This window comes from Takifugu rubripes, chromosome 6 (genome assembly GCF_901000725.2).
Source record: "Takifugu rubripes chromosome 6, fTakRub1.2, whole genome shotgun sequence".
In the NCBI taxonomy this organism is placed as follows: Eukaryota; Metazoa; Chordata; class Actinopteri; order Tetraodontiformes; family Tetraodontidae; genus Takifugu; species Takifugu rubripes.
The window spans coordinates 11,100,475-11,122,000 of NC_042290.1; the positions used below are offsets into that span (position 1 = coordinate 11,100,475).

At 48.7% G+C, this 21,526-nt stretch overlaps 3 protein-coding genes across 5 annotated transcripts; all 3 read left to right on the forward strand.

Annotated features, from left to right (window-relative positions):
* Positions 1–6,413: 6,413 nt before the first annotated feature.
* Positions 6,414–9,731, forward strand: aplnrb (apelin receptor b). The gene has a single exon (XM_003965481.3). The coding sequence runs from the start codon at positions 6,496–6,498 to the stop codon at positions 7,564–7,566; it is 1,071 nt and encodes a 356-aa protein (XP_003965530.1). The 5' UTR covers positions 6,414–6,495; the 3' UTR covers positions 7,567–9,731.
* Positions 9,732–11,713: 1,982 nt separating this feature from the next.
* On the forward strand, positions 11,714–14,459 carry nfkbil1 (nuclear factor of kappa light polypeptide gene enhancer in B-cells inhibitor-like 1). Its single transcript, XM_011604866.2, has 4 exons — positions 11,714–12,760; positions 13,074–13,186; positions 13,497–13,605; positions 13,675–14,459. Exons 1-4 carry the CDS (start codon positions 12,487–12,489, stop codon positions 14,262–14,264), a joined length of 1,086 nt encoding a protein of 361 aa, XP_011603168.2. The 5' UTR covers positions 11,714–12,486; the 3' UTR covers positions 14,265–14,459.
* A 495-nt stretch (positions 14,460–14,954) lies between these two features.
* atp6v0a2a (ATPase H+ transporting V0 subunit a2a) lies at positions 14,955–21,470 on the forward strand. Of its 3 annotated transcripts, XM_029837465.1 has the most exons (21): positions 14,955–15,191; positions 15,380–15,592; positions 16,220–16,298; positions 16,412–16,509; positions 16,600–16,737; positions 17,042–17,139; positions 17,222–17,348; positions 17,783–17,865; positions 17,942–18,035; positions 18,125–18,337; positions 18,415–18,565; positions 18,647–18,786; positions 18,856–19,013; positions 19,096–19,186; positions 19,264–19,382; positions 19,450–19,660; positions 19,741–19,860; positions 19,943–20,059; positions 20,132–20,249; positions 20,317–20,488; positions 20,569–21,470. In XM_029837465.1, exons 2-21 carry the CDS (start codon positions 15,482–15,484, stop codon positions 20,669–20,671), a joined length of 2,541 nt encoding a protein of 846 aa, XP_029693325.1. In that variant the 5' UTR covers positions 14,955–15,191; positions 15,380–15,481; the 3' UTR covers positions 20,672–21,470. The 3 variants fall into 3 exon arrangements, with proteins under 3 accessions (XP_029693325.1, XP_029693324.1, XP_029693326.1); XM_029837464.1 differs by having other exon boundaries at positions 14,955–15,592; XM_029837466.1 differs by having other exon boundaries at positions 14,956–15,592; positions 17,063–17,139.
* Positions 21,471–21,526: the final 56 nt, after the last annotated feature.

Below are 21,526 nucleotides of genomic sequence, written 5' to 3' on the forward strand. Positions count from 1 at the left end.
TACATTAAGTCTTTCTTTTTTTTTGTTTTTTTTTTTTAAAAAGGAAATTACTGAAATGAAAAAAATCTCCATATTTCAATGTAAAGAGTTTCCAGTTTTATTTGTAATAAATATTCTCCACACGTGTGACCTCTCCTAAACTTTGGGGGCATCAGCGAGGTGGATAATCTCATGACAACATATGCATGAAGCATCGGGGAGATTATAGTCTGGCTCGAAAGCTTCTCTAAGGCTTTGGGGTAACTGAGGGTGTTCCTGACTGATACCCTTATCCTACCCCCCCCCCCCCCCCCAGAATGCCCCATGCCCAGCATGGGAATTAGCAGGGTCAGAGGTCAACGGAACAAACAAAAACACCGACCCAATAATAGCAAATCAGCTGTTTCAGCAGTCTGGCTGCCTGTCTGTGCAGAAGTTGAGAAAGTGCACGTGTCTGACAAATGGCAGAAAAAATCCTGTTTATGTTGAGTGGAAGGGGGCATCGTGGCCGCCGCCGCCGCTTTACTTTTCCAGGTTTAAAGGCTCGAGCTGGCGCTGCTGCACGCGTGGGACAGGAAGCAGAGTCAGAGTGGAAGGCGTCAGGGGTCGGACAGATGCCGGTCGAGTGGACGGAGGACAGGATGCGCTCGCCTCCTTTTATGGTTCTCAGGATGAACGGTAGCCCCGATGGACCGAGATCCACCGGGGGGATTTTGGGAGACAGCGGTTCTGATTTGTTGTCAGGAGTTATAAGGCACACCTGTTTGCTCCTCTGGGGGGATCCCCTCATCGTTTTTATGGCAAATGATTCATCAGACGTGTGATTTATGACTGTTAGAAAAACAGAAAACCTTAGATGATTGAGCAGCAGAGCTAAGGCAGTAAAACACACCAATGGGTTTATTAGCTAATTCTATGCTAACGTTCCAGCAGCAGTCACCGTGTCCTCGGTCCTCTTGGTTGCAGTGGTTTTGGGGTCAGTCCGACTGCTGGTGAGGTCATAAATAACCTTCCGATCGGGGTTTTATGTGTTTTTTCCCGCTCCTGCTTCACCAACGCGGACTTCCTGCAAACGTCTTTTTTGGTTTTGCAGGCTTTGCCTCCTCTCGTCCCGGGCAGGTGTGTAACCAACTCTAAACTGTGCACGCGCCCGAACTGACCGAGACTGTTTGTGTTTCATGTTTATCTCGTCAGCAGGGATGTTTGTCGGCTCGCTGCTCCTGCGCCGCGCTAATCTGTGTTGATCTGAAGTCACTTCCTGCCATTGTTGTGTCACATCCCCGCTGTCTCCCCTCTTCCTGTCCATCCAGTCCTCTCTTTCCCCATCAAGGAAGCCAGGGAGGATACACGGTAGGGTGGTCGGCAGAGAATGTGTTTGTTGTGTGTGTGTGTGTGTGTGTGTGTGTGTGTGTGTGTGTGTGTGTGTGTGTGCTATGGCACTGATAAACCCGGGCCACACACATGTGGGCCAGGGTGCAGCAGCAGCATGTGCAGTCTGATAACGGCATTAAGGGTGATTTGGCTCTCTTGGATTTTTGGATCCATAAAGGCTCAAAGGGGAAGTAAAAGTCCCGTTGGAATGGCCAGAACCCCCCCCCCCCCCCCCCCCAAATAACCGAAACGTGCGCGTGGTTGCAGATGTGTGTGAGAAAATAGAGCAGTGACCTCAGAGGTTGTTTTAATTGAGACTGATGACAAAAACATGTGCGCGTCAGGACCTCGGGTTTGAGGTTACAATAGCTTATTGTGTTCCCGCCGCTGCTGTCATGGCTGTTACGGCCACGGAGGCACTGGAGGATCACGGGGTGAGTTTTTATGCACGTGTGCGTGTACGTCTCCTGACCTTGGAACCAAAGTGGGGGGCTTTTGTTTCCGAAGCGCCTGTGAAGTCAGGACAACCATAAAACCGAGCCGAGCAGCTCGCGTTACACGCGGAGGAGGGCCGGTCCCGCAGCTCGCTGAAGGCGACGCGCTCGCCGCGCGGCCTCAGATGCAGACAAACGCCTGTTTTTAAGCTGCAGAGCGGATCCGGTTGAAGATAAGACACTTGCTGGCGAGGAATAGAGGGCGGGGTCTGAATTTCCTGGAAGGCGTCACCTCAAGTTCACTCTGTTTTGTTCCCTTTGACTGAAACTGTTCTCACTTTTGCATCAGAGCTGACCGGTCACACACACACACTCACACACACACCCTTCACTGCTGACCTTGAGCGTGAGTCGGCGCTATGTATAGACTAAAACTGGGTTGGATTTCCCCCGTCTGCTCTGCACATTCGTGTTTGATAAATACTTCTGTTTGGCTGCAGCAGGACGACGAGACAACAACAATAACACGAAAGCGGGAAGGTGTGCGTCAGCGGGCTCCTCCAGTCGACTGGCGAGCACAGAAAGTGGATGCGCACGTGTACTGCTCGCTCAAAATAGCCGCACATCGAGCTCGCAAGAGCGTGGAAACATCTTGCAAAGTGCCATGCGTGTGCGCTCGGTGGGGTCAGGGCAGCACGCTGCTCGTATATTTAGATACAAACTCAGCAAAAGCCCAGAACGGGAGCTCCTACGTGACTTTTCTAATGTTCCTCATCGGGGTGAAGGAGCTGAACGGAGGCCTTCTGTCCGGCATTCTGCCCCCAAGGCCGGAATGAGGTCGTGCAGCCGTGACAGCTCAAGAATTGTGCCTATTAGCCCCTCTGAAATCCATCAAATCCATTTAAATAAATGTCTGAACAGGAAGAGGAGGAGTAGGAGCACCAGCTAGGTCCCTCCAAATGACCATTTCCCACATTCCCATCTTCAGCCGTCAGTTGGCTCCTTTAACTCGGCTAAGAAATCTGACCACCAGGCAAGAACGCAACCCCCCCCCCCCCCTCCCCGTACTGGCCATTGTCGCTGCTGTGCAACGTCATATGCTGCCAGTGAGTTTCAGCCACATCGATAATGCAAACAAAAAACACATCAAATGCAGCAACAAATCTTCTTAAGCTGCATTTTAGACCAAAGGGCCCATCAGTTGTGAGGGAGGTGGCAGGGAAGTGTGATATTCAGTCATCTGAGCCATAAAATGAGTGTTCCTGGGCCCCTGCCTGCTCATTCTATCCTGTGTGACGGCTTCACGAGACACTGAAACAAGAAAACGCCGCACTGCTGCACTATTCTGGGCGTTTAGAGCCAAGAAATGGAAATACTGTTGACGCTCATTCAGGGTTCTGTCCACGTGTATCTTCCTGATCTGGCATGTGCCGGTTTATCAGAAGAAAACAGTCAAAGTCGGTGTTTTGATGGGCTGCGCTCGGCTTGTGTGTATCGGCACCACTGGAGATAAAAGTCCTGTCTTCAAACATCCGCTTGAAGGGGACAAGCGCGAGGAATCACAATCCTGTCGCTCGTTAGCTAAGAGCAGATGGAATTTCAGCAAAAATGGCAAATTGTTGGTGATCAAAGCTCACCTGGACTGGTGCTGTCTGATAAAGACCATCTTCTCCTGTGAGCCGAGTCCAGAAATCTGCTTAAGAACCCGTGTGTCTCTTAAGAGAAGAACAAATATGGACTTGTGAGCCAAGGCAGGGTTCATTGTGCTGACCTGGACTTGGGAGTGGCAAATTAGCATTAGCAGCTAGCATGATTGTATCATAGTATATGCGGTATAGTAATAAACCACAAGGCATCTGCACGGACCCAGTCAGAGCTGGTTTATCTATGCAAACGTCTGTGAAGACAGACCAAAAAGGTGTGACGTCTTCCCGTCGTGGCGGCGTTGGGGTCTGACAGGCCGGCGTCAATCACCTGAAGGGACATGTGGAGCAGACGGCCGAGGGCCAAATGCTCCGTCGGGCCGCAGGCGTTGACTCTGACGGCACTGGGAAGATAAAGAGGGAGGATCCGATCGATTTAAAAAAGGGTGCCAGTGTCTCCCCGAGGGGCCCGTCTGCTGTCGGGCCCCTATCAGGTGACGTGTGTGAGGTGGCGAATCCTCAGATGAGCTTGATGGGCACAAATAAAACCTGGAGGAACCAGCTGTCTCAGGAGAGGAGGAGGTGTGTGTGTGTGTGTCCATGGGTGTGTATCTGGTCTGTGACAGCTTGGCACACACATCAAACAACTGTTGGACCCCCACCGACTCTCACACACCTACCTCAAAAACAAGGACACACACACACACACTGGTCGGCCGCACTGATTCGGCGCTGCGAGCGTCACCACAAGAGGCTCATAAAGATGCAGAGTCAGAAGATGAAAGAGGAGCTCACGCTCGCGCTGCCACGTCTGTGTGTGTGTGTGTGTGTGTGTGTGTATTTTGAGAGCCTCTACTCCTCTATGACATATGACTCATCACTGAGGGATGAGATGATGGACGCGTGAAAAGGCCTCGGTGAGGGATGAATGGGGGCCAAGGAGCTGCAGGAATGTTGAATGGCCCCCACTGTGTGTGGTTTACAGCACAAGGCCACACATGAGGGGACAACGGCAACAATAACAACAAGCGTTTGGAGACACAGGAGGACAATTAAGCAGAAAATGACAAGCTGGACGCGGCAGAAAACAGCGGGGCCGATTGCAAGGCGTCACTCCAACGGGATTAAAAATAAGAAGGGTGGGAATTTCCCACAAAATCTCCGTCTGCGGGGCACAAATACAAATATTGGTAATTATTCAAGTGGGCGACTTGGTGACTTTCAGGATGTTTTTTGCTCCAGTGTGAGTTTTAATGTCTGCAGAGAAGCTCTGAACGGAGCTCAGGCAGCAGATAGGAAGCCTTCCCTGATTCACTCCTCTCTGCTCCTTTCCTGTTCAGCCAAGAGAACAATCAAGCTCTCGGGTTGGGGGGGGGGGGTGACACCCAAATCACAATCGGGCCGCGCTGATCCACAAGCGTCACAACAATCTGACAGCAACAAACACTTCCTGTAAATTAAATTAGGGTTTAAAAAAAGGGCCGATTAAAACGAAAATAAAGCGGAGGGATTAATTGGGCCGGAGGCCGGAGATGAGCGGAGGCAGAGATGGAGGGTGGAGGAGGGCGAGAGCGGAGGAAACCACTGTTGAGTGATGCAGTAGTTGTGTCTAAAGGCTGCGCGTCCTGGCGCCACTGCTGCCACTCGCTGAGAGACGCAGCAGCCTGAGCTGTCCCACCTGGGCCCCCGCCTTCTCGTATGTTCTGTGTGGCGGCTGCAGGAGCCACTGAAACAGGAAAACTCTGCATCATCAGCACTGCTGCTCTATTCTGCCCGTTTAGACAGAGAAACCGGTCAAAGTCGGCGTTTTTTATCTGTGCAAACCTCTGGAGACGGACCACAGAGGTCAAAGACAAACCTCGCTGGACTGAACACACCCTCCAGATGAAACTAAAATAAAACACAAGTCATTTCCTTTACAGCTAGAGGAGGTTATGGTGTCGTTAAGAGACTAAATAAAATGTGTGTCTAATGAAATATGCAGTTATTAAAACCTTGTGAGTCACCAGTGGGGCTAAATGAGGAGCGCTAAAGGTCGTTTTCACAACGTGTCTTTCTCCTTGGCCACCTCTTCCAACACGATTCGCCCTTTCTTAAATGCTTCTGATGTTACCTGCCAGCCTTTTTCTGACCCACTATCAAGATAATGGTGAAGTGTAATCAAAAACTGCGGTGGATTTTTATACGCTGTGCTTATTTTAGGGCTAAATCAGGGCAGCCGCCTCTGTTTCTGCTTGAAATGTTGCTTTAAAAGTGACGCGGTCTTTTAAGGTTTTGATCGGGCGTTTCATTCTTGGGTCATTTTGTCGTAGTTCTCATTCATGTTGCAGCCGCGTCTTTATTTGTCATGTATTTTTGTCAGAGAAATGCAAACGAGGCAGAGCTCAGGTTCAATTCATATTAAAATAAGGTACTTCATGAAACTTGCCCAGACGTGACTCACGGTTCTCTGCTCAAACATGTCCAAGCATCTTTTCCAGTGTCCCTTATAGTAAAATGATGCAATTATATAGGATATTTACTGTATAGATAGGAGGTGTAAAAAGGTAATGAGATGGAAGTGATCAGGAAAATGGAAAGAAGAAGATCACAGCAGGTTCTGAGGACTCAGGACGGGTTTGATGAGGCCGACTTTGTGTCATCCAAAAAAAAAAAAAAAAAGTTTAACCCAAAAGTGACAATTAACATGTTGCATTTTCAGATTTTCTCCCATGTAATAAGAGGTGCGGTGTCACTAAAAGTAGTTGTTTCTCTTAAAGATGCTGCAGAACAAACTGCAGGTCTGTCCTTATCACATTAGAGCGACTCTCTCCTGTTATTATATTTATGGTTATGATATTATCCAAAGAAAGACGGGAAACATGGGCACAGTGGACGAGTGCCTTCTTCAGAGCAGAGGGGAGGAAGGCAGAGTGGGAGGGGAGAAGGGGAGCTGAGGGGCCGTCCTGGGAGGGTGGAAGCCTGGGGGGTGGGTATATAAGGTCAGGCTGGTTCACAGGCAGCAACAGACATCGGTGAGCTGCCAACTGCTGTGGATCTATCTGTCCCGACTGAACCAGAGAGACGAAATGGACCCAACCGAATCTCCGTACGAGTACTACGACTACGAGGAGACAGAGAACTCCTCCATGTGTGACTATTCTGAGTGGTCGCCGTCGTACTCCGTCATCCCGGTGCTCTTCATGCTCATTTTCATCCTGGGCCTGTCTGGAAACGGGGTGGTCATCTTCACCGTGTGGCGGGCCCAGGGTAAGCGGCGGGCGACAGACGTCTATATTGGCAATCTGGCCCTGGCTGACCTCACCTTCGTGCTCACGTTGCCTCTGTGGGCTGTTTACACCGCCATGGGCTACCACTGGCCCTTCGGAGTGGCCATGTGCAAGATCAGCAGCTTCGTAGTCCTGCTCAACATGTTTGCAAGCGTGTTCTGCCTCACCTGCATGAGCTACGACCGCTACCTGGCCATCGTGCACTCCCTGTCCAGCACTCAGCTGCGTACCCGGGGACACACGCAAGCCTCCCTGATGGTCATCTGGCTGCTGTCTGTTCTCCTGGCTGCCCCAACTCTGATCTTACGCACCACCAAATACGACGCGACCAGCAACCGCACGTCCTGCGCCATGGACTTCAGCCTGGTGGCGACCAACAAGAAGCAGGAGGTCCTGTGGATCGCCGGCCTCAGCATCTCCTCCTCCCTGCTGGGCTTCCTCCTGCCTTTCTTGGCCATGATGATGTGTTACTGCTTCATCGGCTGCACGGTAACGCGCCACTTCAACACGCTGCGCAAAAAGGACCAGCGGAAGAGGAGGCTCCTGAAGATCATCACCACGCTGGTGGTGGTCTTCGCCGCCTGCTGGATACCCTTCCACGTGGTGAAGAGCGCTGACGCTCTGTCCTACCTGCATCTCGTCCCTGACACCTGCGCCTTCCTGCGCTTCCTGCTCCTGGCTCACCCGTACGCCACCTGCCTGGCCTACCTCAACAGCTGCCTCAACCCCTTCCTGTACGCCTTCTTCGATCTCCACTTCAGATCCCAGTGTCTGTGCCTCCTCAACCTGAAGAAAGCCTTGCACGCCAGCCCCGCCGGCTCCTTGTCCTCTCAGAAGACAGAGGCTCAGTCTCTGGCCACCAAGGTGTGACAGTGCCTGCACGCTTGGGAGGTGAACAATGCCGAACAATGCAGGTAAAACAGAACTTTGGAGAGCCGGGTACTTACTCACAGATCGTCAGTCCATCTCAGAGCGTCACCTTTGGATGACTGATAGTGACACTCGTGGTTTCGGGGTCTCAAGCCCACGTTTCAGACGCGGGTCTGCAAAACTGAACTACTTCAAAGGACCAAGCGCCATCCCGTTTAATGAAATAGGCGGCAAGGACTTCCAAATGACCACACACTCATGTGTTTATCTTGTTTCTCCAGTGAACATGAATAGAGCTCTGCCTCCCAGCAAGGCGTATTCCCCGTGCATTTGCCCCCCGCTGTTCCCGTTTTCTTTCGTAAGCACTTGAGGTGCGATTTCTTGCAGACTGACCCTGCTGTCTCGCTCTGTAGTATCACAGCCAGCAGGGTTACACGTGTGTGTGTGCGTGTGTGAGTGTCGAATGTGTGCCAGTCCGTCAGAGGTGTCGGAGATAAGAGTGTTGTAAGGAGAGACGGAGATAGCGGGAGGTGGGGTCGGGAGTTGCAGACAGACAAACAGATGGCAGCTGACAAATGTTTTCAGGCTGGTGGAGGGCCCAATTAATAGGTGACCACTGTGGCAGTCTTCAAGAGTGTGTGTGTGTGTGTGTGTGGGGGGGGGGGGGGTGTAATGCATTTTGAGAATGACTATGAATTCAACCATGTTGTGAATGCACATTGTTTTGATGTTTGATGATTTTTAATTAAAAAAAAAACAGCTGCTTTGTAAAAAGACAAACCTCCTCTCTGTCTGTGTCTGTTTGTCTGTTTCAACGTCGGTGGAATTTAGTTTTCACTGAATGTGCGTCTTCCTGTTGCCGCATTGCTGAGGGGAGGCAGCCCCCCCCCCCCCCCCACCACCACCTATTGTGTTTGGCAGGGTCCGAATCAAAGCACATGTCTGCAGGAAACGCATGCTAAACTTCTTCTTCCCTCCCTGGGAGCTTTTGCTTGGTCGCACTTCTAACCCTCTAAAGTGGATCAGCCACAGGATATTTGAGAGTCTGAAGCCCCTTTTTTAAAAGTTCACTACCAAATTCATGACATGAGAGCATCTTCTGCTCCATGATTGACGACTGGCTGATTACAGCAAACAAAGACGTCGGGCTTCTGAGCTTTAAATTAGAGTGATTCAATTTGACTGTAATGAGATTTTTACAGGATGTAATCAGCAACAGAAGGAGACAGAGGGATTGGACTAATCCCTGGCCACTGATTTGTAGCGGGAGTCCACGACCAGTAATACCGGCAATGGTTTCGCCTCCAATTAGCGCCCTGTTTCCCGTGGTGAGCACAGAAAAGCTGAGAGTCCTCCTTGAAGGAAAAAGGCATCTGTGTCCTTTTTGTCGGACAGGTGAACATGTGACAATGCAAACAGCTGCGGCAACATTCATTCTGCCTCTGTCATCACCATCTCAGCACTATTTAATCACAGATGAGCCACAACACACGCATTCAAGCCGGATCTGGGTGGGAATACCCCCCCCGTTTTCAGTCCTGAGGCCTAATTAAGACTCTCAGTGGCCCTTTATCACTTGTAAATTAGCTGAAGGCAAAATTACAATTAATTGCATTTATTAATGATCTTGTACAAACTCTCTAGTGCATTTTTTTCCATTCACAGTTTCTTTTTTAAAAGATGACTTGCCACGTTATTCTCCAGCTGTCCTCGCTCAAGTCGGGGCCCGCTGTGAAAGATAATCCTGACAGATTATTTTCATGAGTTTTCAAGTTTTACGAAGCTGATCAGATCGTGTTACGCAGACTTCATGGCATGAAATCTGCCAAAGCTGCCAGAGAATAAAAGGGGGATTTGTGCCCTTTGATATGTACAGGCCGGGCGTTTGTCTAAGAGAAGTCTTCAGAAATGATTACACAAATGTTTCAGTGTAGTCCGGTGTAATAACACAGAATCTAAACTGGAACCAGTTTTGCCGTGAGAAATCCTGAGTGGTGTAAACTCAGCTCTAACAAGACCCCCCCTCTGGACTTATAATGTATCAAAATTGTGTTTTGGTCCCTTTTTGGGTAAAAAAAAAAAAAGGAGAATTAACTTTCCAGTGTGGAAAAAAAAACATTTGAATGAAATTAAATTAAAGGAAAACTTTAATTTGATCTACTTAACGAGTTCTCTTTGTCTAACTTGATACTTGTGATAAATGAACTGTTACTTGTCAGGAGCGTTTGTGATCTGTGGATGTTGCGCGTCCACCATCCCTTCACCATTAAACATATAAAACAAGTGTGTTCCTGTCTTAAAGTGAGCCTCAATGGCCCAAGGTCAGCTGTGGAATCTTACTGTTGGGGTCTGCAGCACAATGAAAGGTCACACCCGAAGTCTCCTCTGAAACTGTTTCATGTTTATTCAACGTGTGACGTCTATCAACTAAAGGCAGAGCCGAGAGTGGCGAGTTTCTACGGGCCACCCGCATTGACCCATTCATTGTCAAGCCAAAGAAAGACAGGTGGCCGTTTCTTTTGTCTTGTTTTATAAATCAGGCACACGCACCACACACCTAAGCACTCCTCCGGCTGTCATAAATCTGCAGTGATATTCTAGGTGGTGCAGAAAATAGACAGAGGAAGTCTGCTCACAGTTTCACCTCCATCCGAACAATGGAGGCCCAGCAGCGCCATCGCGACCCACATCTGCCTGTAGAGGGATGGGTGGAGACGCCGACCCCTGGAACGTCTTGGAGGACCCTCGGCTTCCTGCTGCCTACTGCTGCTGAGCTCCTGCTGGCAGAGTCCCAGGAGGACGACAGACCTCACGGACAGGATAGGAGTCAGCAGGTCAGGCAGGAAAGGCAGAGGCTGGGCAAAATAAGTGTTCCTGACCGGGGAAATCCTGCCTTTCAGAGGCTTCTGTTTGCTCCGGGAGCTTCTGGAGAGGTGAATCCTCCATCTGAGGTCTACAGCTAGAATGTTGACCTTTTATAAAAAATATTCTCATACTTGACGAAAAGTGAAGATAGCGAAATTAGTTTTGTAAAGTGGAAGGACAAAAATACCTGGTTACATACAGTATGTGCCTGATATAGTGTGTGTCTAATGGTCACGACACCAACCAAAGCTAGAAAGCTATCATTTAAATTGTTTTCCCCCACTATTTTAATCTAAAAATGTCCAATTTTTTGAGTTTTTTTTTACAGTTTGTCCCTCAATAAATGTGCAAATGACAGATCTTATACGTGAAGAGGAAAAGAGGAAAAAACAGCTGTTCTTTTCTTCCTCCCCATGTCATTTCGACATGTCAGACATTTCAAAAGCATACATCGTTAGTGGAGACACGTCGTTTCCGACAGCACAAACACCCCCCCCCCCCCCCTCCTCCAAAAGCACGGAAGGGCCCAAGCTTTGGATGACACCGGATCTAGAGTGATGTGAGCCTCAAGCTCATCCTCTCTGCAAGGCACAAAGTGCCCCTTCATCCTCTCCTCTATCCTCTGTATTGTGCATCCTTCCCCCTTCGTCTCTAAATGGATGTCCTGTCGTCTGCAGGAGCGTTCGGGCCAATTCAGAGGCTCAGCTGTGCTGATTTCAGGCTTGCAGGTAAATAAAGTGGTGATGTTGTTCAGGTAGGTCACTCCAGTTATTTCAAGAAATGAGTCCGTGGTATGAATATTGCCATATTTGGATCCATCTTCATCCTTCCAAGCTCTCGCTGTCTTCAATTCAGCACAAGTGCCTCAGCTGCCATACATTGACAGGAGTATCGAGTAAAAATTCTTAATATTTCAAGCTTTCATATTTGGTATCGTACATGACAGACAGAGCAGCTGTAACAGCTGCAGCATCACATACATTAGTGCTAAAATGTTATTCCTCGAACATGGAAATATGTAGTAGGGATCATTGGTTACAGCATAACTTTGAATAATGGTTGACCTGCTTCATTTTAGCCGTTACAGATCTTTTTTGGTGATTAAGAAGGTCATCTGTCAGTAAATCTACTTCGGGATGCTTGCAATCACATTTTGGGAGATGAAACAGCCGTTGCACTTGTTAAAGAATTAGTAGCTCATCTGTTTAACTCTTTTCTAGTAGATTAAAGGTTGATGAAGTAACTCACAATGTGACCTCTGTCCATGACATCTTCCAAACAGGTGGCATTTTGAAAGGAGTCTGAGGGACAGGCACCCAAAAAGAGATCTGGAATTATGCATACTGAACAAGCATTCATGCAGATGATGACAACAGTCCAAAGAAGATGAAGAACATCTCTGTAAAACTTAATTTATTCTCTTTTTGTGTGGCAAATTACACAAGATGAATAAAGGGGCTTTTAATTTTGGCTTTACAAAGAGAATTGAGCTTCTTTTGACTACCTCAAGCCTCACAAAATGAGTGCTTCCTAATCACTAGTGGATGAATGATAATGAAGAAAAACTTAAAAATAGAAAAGGAACAAAGATTCACTTTATTAATTTAGCGATAGATCAGAAACTATGTAAATACTGACCCCTAGCGACAATAACCGCTATAACAAGACAATGACCAGCTAGTGGCCGGAACTTTAGCGCAACGCTATTTGTTCGACGGAATGATTATGAGGAAGGACCACCGTTTGCATAATACGCAAAGGGCCACATATTTATCTATTTTATCTCAGTTATTCGTTTCGGTCAAATGTATTTCTTCTTTTGCTTTTATCACAAATGTTTGATGTCTTTCAAATATTGCCTGTCTAAACTGTATTTTGTCTTGCTCATTGTTTTGACATAAAAAGATTTTGTTGGGGAAGTCGTAATAGCAACCGCGCGTGCGCAGAAGTGATACGAAACACAGGTTCCGGTGATCAGGCAGACGATCGTTGAACAGGTCTTATAAGTAAGATTTAAATTCCATTTTCTTCGCGGTTTGGTCTGTTTTAATCCGCATGTTGAGTCGCAGACAGAAGCGGGTGTGGAGGTACGTGGAGGAAGGTAAATTGCTTTCTCTGAAGTCGTACCTCCGGAAGCACCGGGACGTCGACGTTAACTTTTCCCAGGGTAAGAGGGAGAGGAGCCCTCTCCAGCTGGCCTGCTCCCTCGGGGACGACGCTGTTCTGCGGTTGCTTCTAAAACATGGAGCCGATGTTCTCCAGAAGGACCGTAAGGGGGACACAGCCTTACACGTCGCATGCAACAGGGCTCTAAAATATGGGCAAGCAGGTAAACGAATTTGTTTAACACAGTGCACGGCTTTTTGTCTTCCTTATATGAATGGAATTTAAGGAATATTTCAGGAAATGTTTATAATGGGCCAAGGAAGAGCTCAGTAAATCTTGGTGATATACCGGATTCAGGAATGTTTTTTGATACTCCAAAGATCAAAGCCGGGGGGCTTGATCTTTAAGCACCTTACTATGCTACACAGTATGACCTCAATATGACCTGCTTTTTTTTAAGTTCAGCAACCTTCATTAAAGGAAGACAACTTGCATCTCTCCAAGTGCCTTGATTCTAGTTTTTCTTTGTTGCCCAGCTTATGACGACCTGGTGGTGCCATTAAAAAAGAGCTGTCCAGAAGCCTTGAGTGCTGTTAATAATGCCGGAGTCACACCAGAAGATCTTCTGACCTGGATTAAGAGCAAAGAGGTGACATTAGACGTCTTGACACAGTGTGAATATTGTTCATCTGGCCAAACATTGTTGCCAAATAAATTATAAAGCAGTTGAGAAACCAGAACTAGGAATGACAATTGGTGAATAACCACGGAAATTGTAAAATATACAAACTTTCTTATGTTTTAAATTTGACAGGCCAACTAAAATTGAAGTAGTCTGATGTGTTTTCATTTTCCTCAAGGCCAGAGTGTTAGAAATGTCCCAGTTTGGTTTTCCATTTTACGATTTGCAGTTATTGATTCAAGCTTGTATCTGATTCCTTTCTTATTGCTCTTCACAGCCCACAGAGAATACGAGCAGTAGTTCAATCGACCCTGAGAAGGAATGGATGGATAAAGTTTTTGGTGAATGCTTGGATGAGTTCTGCGAATCCTTTGGAGTATATGACGGTAAATCAAAGCCTTTAATCCTTCATTTTGATTCCAGCATTGCACTTTAACATTCTCTGCTTTTCACAGCGGATGATTTTCTTCCCGTCGACGACGATGAAGAAGACTTCGGGGATTGGGCGGATCGTATCAGAGAGGAATATTTTAGTAAAAAAAATGCCGAAGCTCAGAGATGGGCGGCGTCATCTTCTGGAAGGAAAAGACAGAAACGCAAAGAAGAGAGAGCCAGAGAAGAAGAAAGCCACCAGGAGCTTCACAGGAGGTTGCAGAAGGAGCACGAAGAGTATTTGAAACGTGGAGCCCGGAAAGAGGAGGAGACTCGGCAGGCTAGGAAGCGCAGGTATGAGGAGGGTTGTGCCGCCACCTTCCATGGGGGCCCCTCAGCAGGCGGCGCCAAGCTGAGCTACTCCGACATCCCCTGGCCGGCACCACGAGGCACCGTGAAGGAGATGCTGGATGTGATGCTGTGCGGCGTGGACCGGAAAGACCTGCCGACGTTCCGGAAAGTGCTCCGGAAGCAGCAGGCACTGTGGCACCCGGACAAGTTTGCTCAGCGCTGCGAAACCCGGTTAGAGGAGAAGGACCGCCAACGGATCCTGGATACAGTCACGGCTCTGTCACAGGAGCTCAACAGCCTGGCCCAGAGTCTGAAGGATTAACAGTTTATACTGTTTTAACAAGTCTCATCACAATTTCTATTTATTTTGCTCTTATTTTATTGAATTTTTTTTTAAAAATTGTTTCCTTTAAATTAAATTATCACCATCCTGGTTTGCATAGATGTGACCTTTTGTGGGCTTCTTCAATGTGTGTTTGAATATGTAAAAGAATAAACATCCACCAGGCAAATCTGATCGTAGTAATTTTTTAACCCCTGTCGAGAAATTATGCGCGTTAAATTTTAAACACGACGCCTCCAGTGAACCATCTCCCACACAAAGAGCGGATGGTCGGCCTACTTTCAGCCATGGAGAAGACGCGTTGGTTGCCAGGTTTGGTAGCCATCCCTCACTTGCAAAAGTCATTACAACGAACACAAAAACACAACAGTGTTCAAAAGAAATCAACAATCCTTTGAATTCCCCTCTAATCATCGTGTTAAACTAGAGGGATCATTCTACAAATCAGAGTAATCTGGAATAAATGGTGTTAATAATTTTAATGACTAATCTGGTGTTTGTTTCTTCCAATAATGTCTTCGGATGCTGAAATGTTTCCTGATCATATAGAGCAACAATCTTATTTGGCTTCTTAAATTGATGCCACCATTCTGCTTTGATGCGTCTCTTTATCCAAGAGGACGCGACTGTTTCACGCGGATGTTTTGATATCTGGCAACCCGCACACGCAATCTGTGTCAATTGCTGAGCGACGCCAGGCGCGCGCAGGCCGTAATCTATTTCTGACCGGTGGCTTTATTTTAACGCGGTTGATCTTTATCCCGTTCGCCTCCGTGACGGGTTGATAATTCATCCTTTAGTTGGCCCCTGTGCGTCTCCTCCCGGACTGTGCGCGCGCCTTTTGCGCGGTGATGACAGGTGTGTGAGGACGATGACGCCTTTTCTCTCCGGTGACTGGAATCAAAGGTTTCTGCCTGTGTTTTTATTCTCTTTATTTCTGAACCCGTCGCACCTGAGAGGACACCCAGGCGGCTCACAGTAAATAAATAAATTTAAAAAAAACACATTAAAAACTGGACAATAATTAATCCGCGGGGGGGATGTTGATTGGTTAAGACTGGCTCCGCTCGCTGATGCCCTATTTTCGCTGGTAGCAAAGAACGGCTCGTTGCGCGGCTTCAGTCGGGCTTCATAAGAGAACCAGACGGAGGAGGAAGAGGAGGCGGCGTGCGTGCGTGCGTGCGTGGCAGACGAAGATGGTGTTTCGGAGTGAGGAGATGTGTTTGGCGCAATTGTTTCTGCAGTCCGGCTCCGAATATGACTGCATCAGTGAGCTCGGAGAGCTGGGGCTGGTCGAATTCAGAGATGTAAGTCAAGAAGATCTATCTATCTATCTATCGATCTATCTATCTATCTATCTATCGATCTATCTATCTATCTATCTATCTATCTATCTATCTATCTATCTATCTATCTATCTATCTATCTTAAATTTGTGTCTTTATTACAGTGATTATTAATTTGTTATCCACGTGCATGGTGGGCTCATGGATTTGGATAAACACTGGTGATATTAAATGTTTCAAACCCCTGCTGTCGATCACAGATTGGTCAGATTTGCGCAGGATTTCTGGGGTATTTGATGATTATAGATTCACATTTAAACCCAGCTTAGGTTTCTTGTAATATTTGGATGGGTTCTTTCATTTTGCGGTGCCCTAAAGGAGAGCAACATTGATGGTAATGATATAAGTGTGTATGTGGGAGTGTGTTTAGGATTAATAAAAGTTTAAATGATTGGCTTTTAGCTTACTAATGTAAATATTATATGTCTTTCTATGAAATAAACAAGACGGAGCTCAATAATGTGACCCAGCGATGAAGTAATTAATGAGTATTACAACGCGGTTTTTTGACAAGTGTTTAGTGACGCGATGATCTGAATAAGATATTTGACCGTGTTTACGTTGACCTGTGATGCTGCTCTGCCTCAGCTCAACCCCAGTGTCAGCTCTTTCCAACGACGCTTCGTCAGCGAAATCAAACGATGTGAGGAGATGGAAAGAATTCTGGGTAAGGAAGCACCTGACATGTTGATCCGAGCTGGTACCATGAGCGTGTGCAGCTGCTCTGAACCCCAGCAGCGAGCGTTCTTGCAGCAAACCAGCAGCGTTCTGTGTCCACAGGTTACCTCCTCAGGGAGATTCAAAAGGCCAACATAGCTGTTCCAGAGGAGGATGAGAGTCCACTGGCTCCTCCCCCCAGGCAAGTCCTCGAGATCATGGTGAGTGCACGCTTGCGTTTCAGCTTCTGACAGTACGAGAGTCTTGAAAACGCGTGTCAGATGTGGCGTTCTGTCCGTGGCGGCGTTCAGGAGCAGCTCCAGAGGCTGGAGATGGAGCTCAGCGAGGTGACCCGCAACAAGGACAAGCTGCAGAGGAACCTCCTGGAGCTCAAGGAGTACACGCACATGCTGAAGATCACGCGGACCTTCATACACAGCCGCTCCAGGGTGAGTTTCTGAGCTGTTCAGTATGCACACACACACACGCACACACTCTAATTATCATGCACACCCAGGCAAGATGCCTGCACTCACCTCCCGAGCAACATCTCGTCGCTCTCATGTTCTGTTTCCTCTGGTGACAGAGGTGAAACCAGTGCTGCATTTAATTACTGACAAGCTTTTCCGCGTCGCCGCTGCTCTCCGAGAGGCGGGGTTGCGAAAATTAACATCGCGTTCCAGCGCAAACAGGAAGTCGGCTGTGTGTAGATTTATGCAAATTCAAATGAAACGTGCACTTTTTCGTAATTAGCATGAGGCTCTTGGTCCCCAGTATGAAGAATTCCCCACCATGGAGACAGACTCGGTGACTGGATGCACCGGCATGCAGAGACTCGGAGCCAAACTGGGGTGAGCCATTTATATCCACAAATCCAGAGGCTGATGATATCACCCTGGAGATGAACCCTGAACCCAGCACGATGTCTCGCAGCTTTGTGTCAGGTCTTATCCAGCGAGTGAAGATGGAGGCCTTTGAACGAATGCTGTGGAGAGTTTGTAAAGGTTACACCATCCTCAGCTACGCAGAGGTGGACGAGAACCTCGCCGATCTGGAAACCGTGAGTCACCTTCGTGCATCAGGACTCCAGAGGTTATGTTGCTACGGCGTTGCTGACTAATCATTTATTTTTATCTGTTTATAGTTGTGTTTCTGTCGGTCAGTCGGTTTGTTTGCAGCGTGCAGAGCTCCACAAAAATGTGTCCGTGTTCTCTGCCAGCTGACCGTGACTCCACGACGTTGGTTTTTGTTAGCTTGCAGATGTTTCTCAGATATAATGAGATTTTAAAGGATCCTGCAATCGATCGGTGGATTAAGTGCCTGCCGGCTGATCCTGAGCGATCAGATCGGCAACTCTGAGGACTAGACAAGGTTGTTCTGCTCAAAAGTGAACTTCAAAGTTCCGAAGCTGCGGGGACAAACCATCTCACGTGTTGAAACGCAGAAGTGTTTTCGAGGTTTTGATGGCGGCCGCGTGGATGTGTGTGATTTCAGGGCGAGATGAGCAAAAGTGTCGTGTTTCTCATCTCTTTCTGGGGAGACCAGATTGGTCAGAAAGTACAGAAAATCTGCGACTGGTAAGCGCGCCTTCTCATGCGTGCAGCTTTACCCGTAAACTTTACCCCCTGAACGCGTCGCCCCTGTTGTCCTCAGCTACCACTGTCACCTCTATCCACACCCTGAGAACGACGAGGAGCGAGCGGACGTGTTGGACAACTTGAAGACGCGCATCCAAGACCTCAACAACGTAAGGACCCATCCATCAGCTGATTGTCGAGGGACGTTCACCTGTAGCTGAAGGCCGCGCCGATTATTGTGGTCGCCCTCTCGCTGCAGGTGCTTCACCGCACTGAGGATTACCTGCGGCAGGTTCTGCAGAAAGCCTCGGAGGCGGCCTACAGCTGGGTGGTGCAGGTGAAGAAGATGAAGGCCATCTACCACATCCTGAACCTGTGCAGCTTCGACGTCACCAACAAGTGTCTCATCGCTGAGGTGTGGTGTCCCGTCAGCGACCTGGCAAACCTGCGGGGGGCGCTAGAAGAGGGCTCGGTGAGTGGGCCGGCCTGTGTGGATATTGCCAGTAAGTTGTTCCACGCAGATCTTTTAAAGGTTCCGTTGTTTGGCAGAGGAAAGGAGACGCCACCGTCCCCTCCTTTGTGAACCGCATCCCCTGCACCGACACTCCCCCCACGCTGCTGAGAACCAACAAGTTCACATCTGGATTTCAGAGCATCGTGGAGGCGTACGGGGTGGGGGACTATCGCGAGGTAAGCCCAGGTAAGACGAGCCGACTCTGACACTCTTGGGTTCTTTGCCGTGTTCTGCTCAGATGAAGAGAATTTGCCCTCCTGCCTGCAGCCCCCTACACCATCATCACCTTCCCCTTCCTCTTCGCCGTGATGTTCGGCGACCTCGGCCACGGGATCGTCATGAGCCTCTTTGCCTTGTGGATGGTGCTGACTGAAAAGAAGCAGAAGAAGAAGCGGTCCAGTAACGAGGTATGAGTGGCGGTTTCCTCCCGAGCTGACGGTTGTTAATTAGATGGCGCTGACTGCTGGATGTCTCAGATATGGGCGACGTTCTTCAGCGGACGCTACATCATCCTGATGATGGGGCTTTTCTCGATCTACACCGGGCTGATTTACAACGACTGCTTCTCCAAGTCGCTCAACATGTTCGGCTCTGGCTGGAGCGTCAAAGCCATGTTCGCCAACCAGCAGTGGACGTGAGAACCAGAACCAACCTCAACCCCTGCATCTCAGTGCACATGGAAGCTTCATTCCTCTTGTTGTTTTTCTACCATTCAGGAACAAAACCCTCCGATCAAACGCTCTGCTCACCCTGGACCCCAACGTCAGCGGCGTTTTCAGCGGTCCCTACCCGTTTGGTATCGATCCCGTAAGTCATTGACTCAGGTCTCACAGCCAGAGTACACATCTGGGTTTTTGGTGACATGGGGTTTGATGTCGCGTCAGATATGGAACATGGCGGTCAACCGGCTGTCCTTTCTCAACTCCTACAAGATGAAGATGTCGGTCATCATCGGGGTCATCCATATGAGTTTTGGAGTGGTTCTGAGCATCTTCAACTACCTGTAAGTGCAGAAGAATGAAGCTGCTGGTAAATTGTGTGTTGCTGATCTATTTCCTCTCGGTTTCTAGGCACTTTCGACAGAAATTTAATGTCTACCTGCTGTTTCTGCCCGAGCTGCTCTTCCTGCTCTGTCTCTTTGGCTACTTGATTTTCATGATCGTCTACAAGTGGCTAGCGTACGGCGCCAGAGACTCCAGCCAGGCTCCCAGCATCCTCATCCACTTCATCAACATGTTCGTCATGCAGGGGAAAGACATCGCTCCTCTCTTCCCGGGACAGGTTGGACGCAGTCTGACACATGAGCTAAAGGTGGTTTTTTTTTTTTTAACCTTGTTAACACAAACGCACATTTGTTGCAGACTGGACTGCAGATTTTCTTGGTCTTCATAGCCCTGCTGTCAGTTCCTGTGCTGCTGTTGGGGAAGCCGCTCTACCTGTACTGGACGTACCGCGGGGGCAAAGGCCTGCACCGGTGCAGAGTGCGTGCTTTCACTGCTCGCTCGGCCGCACGTCCCGTGTTGGTTTTAGTGGTTTGTAACCTGCGCTGCTGCCTCGCCTCAGGGTTACGAGAGGGTGAGGCGCGCGAGCGAGGACGACAACTCCACGGCGCCGTCCTACGACGACGACGAAGAGGAGGGACTTGACGAAACGACCAGAAGAGAAGCCGTCCCCAAACAGGTGAGACGCGGCCCCCCCGTGAGGCGCCGCTTCCCGCCTGAAACCTCGTCTGAGCCCTCCCGATTTCTCCAGTTTGATTTGGCAGACGTGCTCCTGTACCAGACCATCCACACCATCGAGTACTGCCTGGGCTGCATCTCCAACACGGCGTCCTACCTGCGTCTCTGGGCGCTCAGCCTGGCTCACGCCCGTAAGTGCGCCCCTCGCCACGCCTCCTGTGCTTCGCTGCGTGTCCTGACTTTGTGTTACGACGTCAGAGCTGTCGGAGGTGCTGTGGGCCATGGTGATGCGCTCCGGTCTGAGGATCACCGCGAGGGTCGGGGTGGTGTTTCTGGTACCTGTGTTTGCCGTCTTCGCCGTGCTGACTGTGTCCATCCTGCTGGTCATGGAGGGGTTGTCTGCGTTCCTCCACGCGCTCCGGCTTCACTGGTGGGTCTCAGAGGGTCCGAACTTCGCCGACGCAGGCGCGATGTCCTCACGCAGTGTCTTTTTTGGCCTCCCCATTACAGGGTGGAGTTTCAGAACAAGTTCTACCACGGGGCCGGCGTCAAGTTTGTCCCCTTCGACTTCTCGCTGCTGCCCTCCGTGTTCGAACAAGAAGGCCTGATTTGAAGGACGCGCGGCTTCGGGTGTGAATGGAGGCAAACTCGAGGGCAGGGGAGGATGCTGGAACAATTCACACTGTGATAAAGACGACAAACCTCCGCGACAAGGACTCAATCTCACTCCTGTAGCATCGCCCACCCCCCACCCCCACCCCCTTGCATTTGCTGACTGCCTTACTACTCTACCCAGCAAACCTGTCTCAGCATTACTCTCCATCTGTGAATTATTTAAAATTTCAAGCGTCGCTCAACGGTGTTTGTGGGGCAGATTTAACCGTTTGATTTGCATTGTGTTGTGTAGGTTTTGTATTATTTACCAGGCGGCGTTCGGGCAGGACGCAGGTGTCACACATGTAGAGAGCAGCCTGTGGATCGGCCGGACGTAGTGCCATAGAGATTTATCGGGCTGTTGGTGCGAGGATGCCTTTGGTTCATTTCAAACGCCCACATCTAATTCTAACGAGGGAATAAAGAAACAACGCTGCAGCTCTTTTTTCTACTGCATTCAGCGACACAAAGCACTTTGCAGACATGATTGTATACTGAGAAGTTTTCACCAATGACTGTGATGATGCCAAATGAATTATAGTCCTCAGCTGTTTGCGTATTTACTTACATTTACTTAAACGTTAACTCCCCTGTAATCAGTAGAAATTTAAAAAGCCTTAGGTCATTCTTTGATGATATTGCTTGTGGCGTTGATAATGGTTATTAATATTTATTTAACTTATTGTCTGTACGAGAGTCTGATATTTTACCATTTTACCGTGTTGAATAAAGGTTTCAAGTACTGCAAGCAAGCAAAATGTTCCTGCTCAGTGTGATTTTATTCATGGATTGGAACATTTTTGTAAATGAATAT

Coding starts and splice junctions, on each gene's coding strand:
- nfkbil1 (XM_011604866.2), top strand. CDS start 12,487: ATGTTGAGTCGCAGACAGAAGCGGGTGTGGAGGTACGTGGAGGAAGGT. Junction 12,761..13,073: donor TCTAAAATATGGGCAAGCAG/GTAAACGAATTT, acceptor TTTGTTGCCCAG/CTTATGACGACCTGGTGGTG. Junction 13,187..13,496: donor CCTGGATTAAGAGCAAAGAG/GTGACATTAGAC, acceptor TGCTCTTCACAG/CCCACAGAGAATACGAGCAG.
- aplnrb (XM_003965481.3), top strand. CDS start 6,496: ATGGACCCAACCGAATCTCCGTACGAGTACTACGACTACGAGGAGACA.
- atp6v0a2a (XM_029837464.1), top strand. CDS start 15,482: ATGGTGTTTCGGAGTGAGGAGATGTGTTTGGCGCAATTGTTTCTGCAG. Junction 16,738..17,041: donor TCATACACAGCCGCTCCAGG/GTGAGTTTCTGA, acceptor TTTCGTAATTAG/CATGAGGCTCTTGGTCCCCA. Junction 18,787..18,855: donor AGAAGCGGTCCAGTAACGAG/GTATGAGTGGCG, acceptor TGGATGTCTCAG/ATATGGGCGACGTTCTTCAG.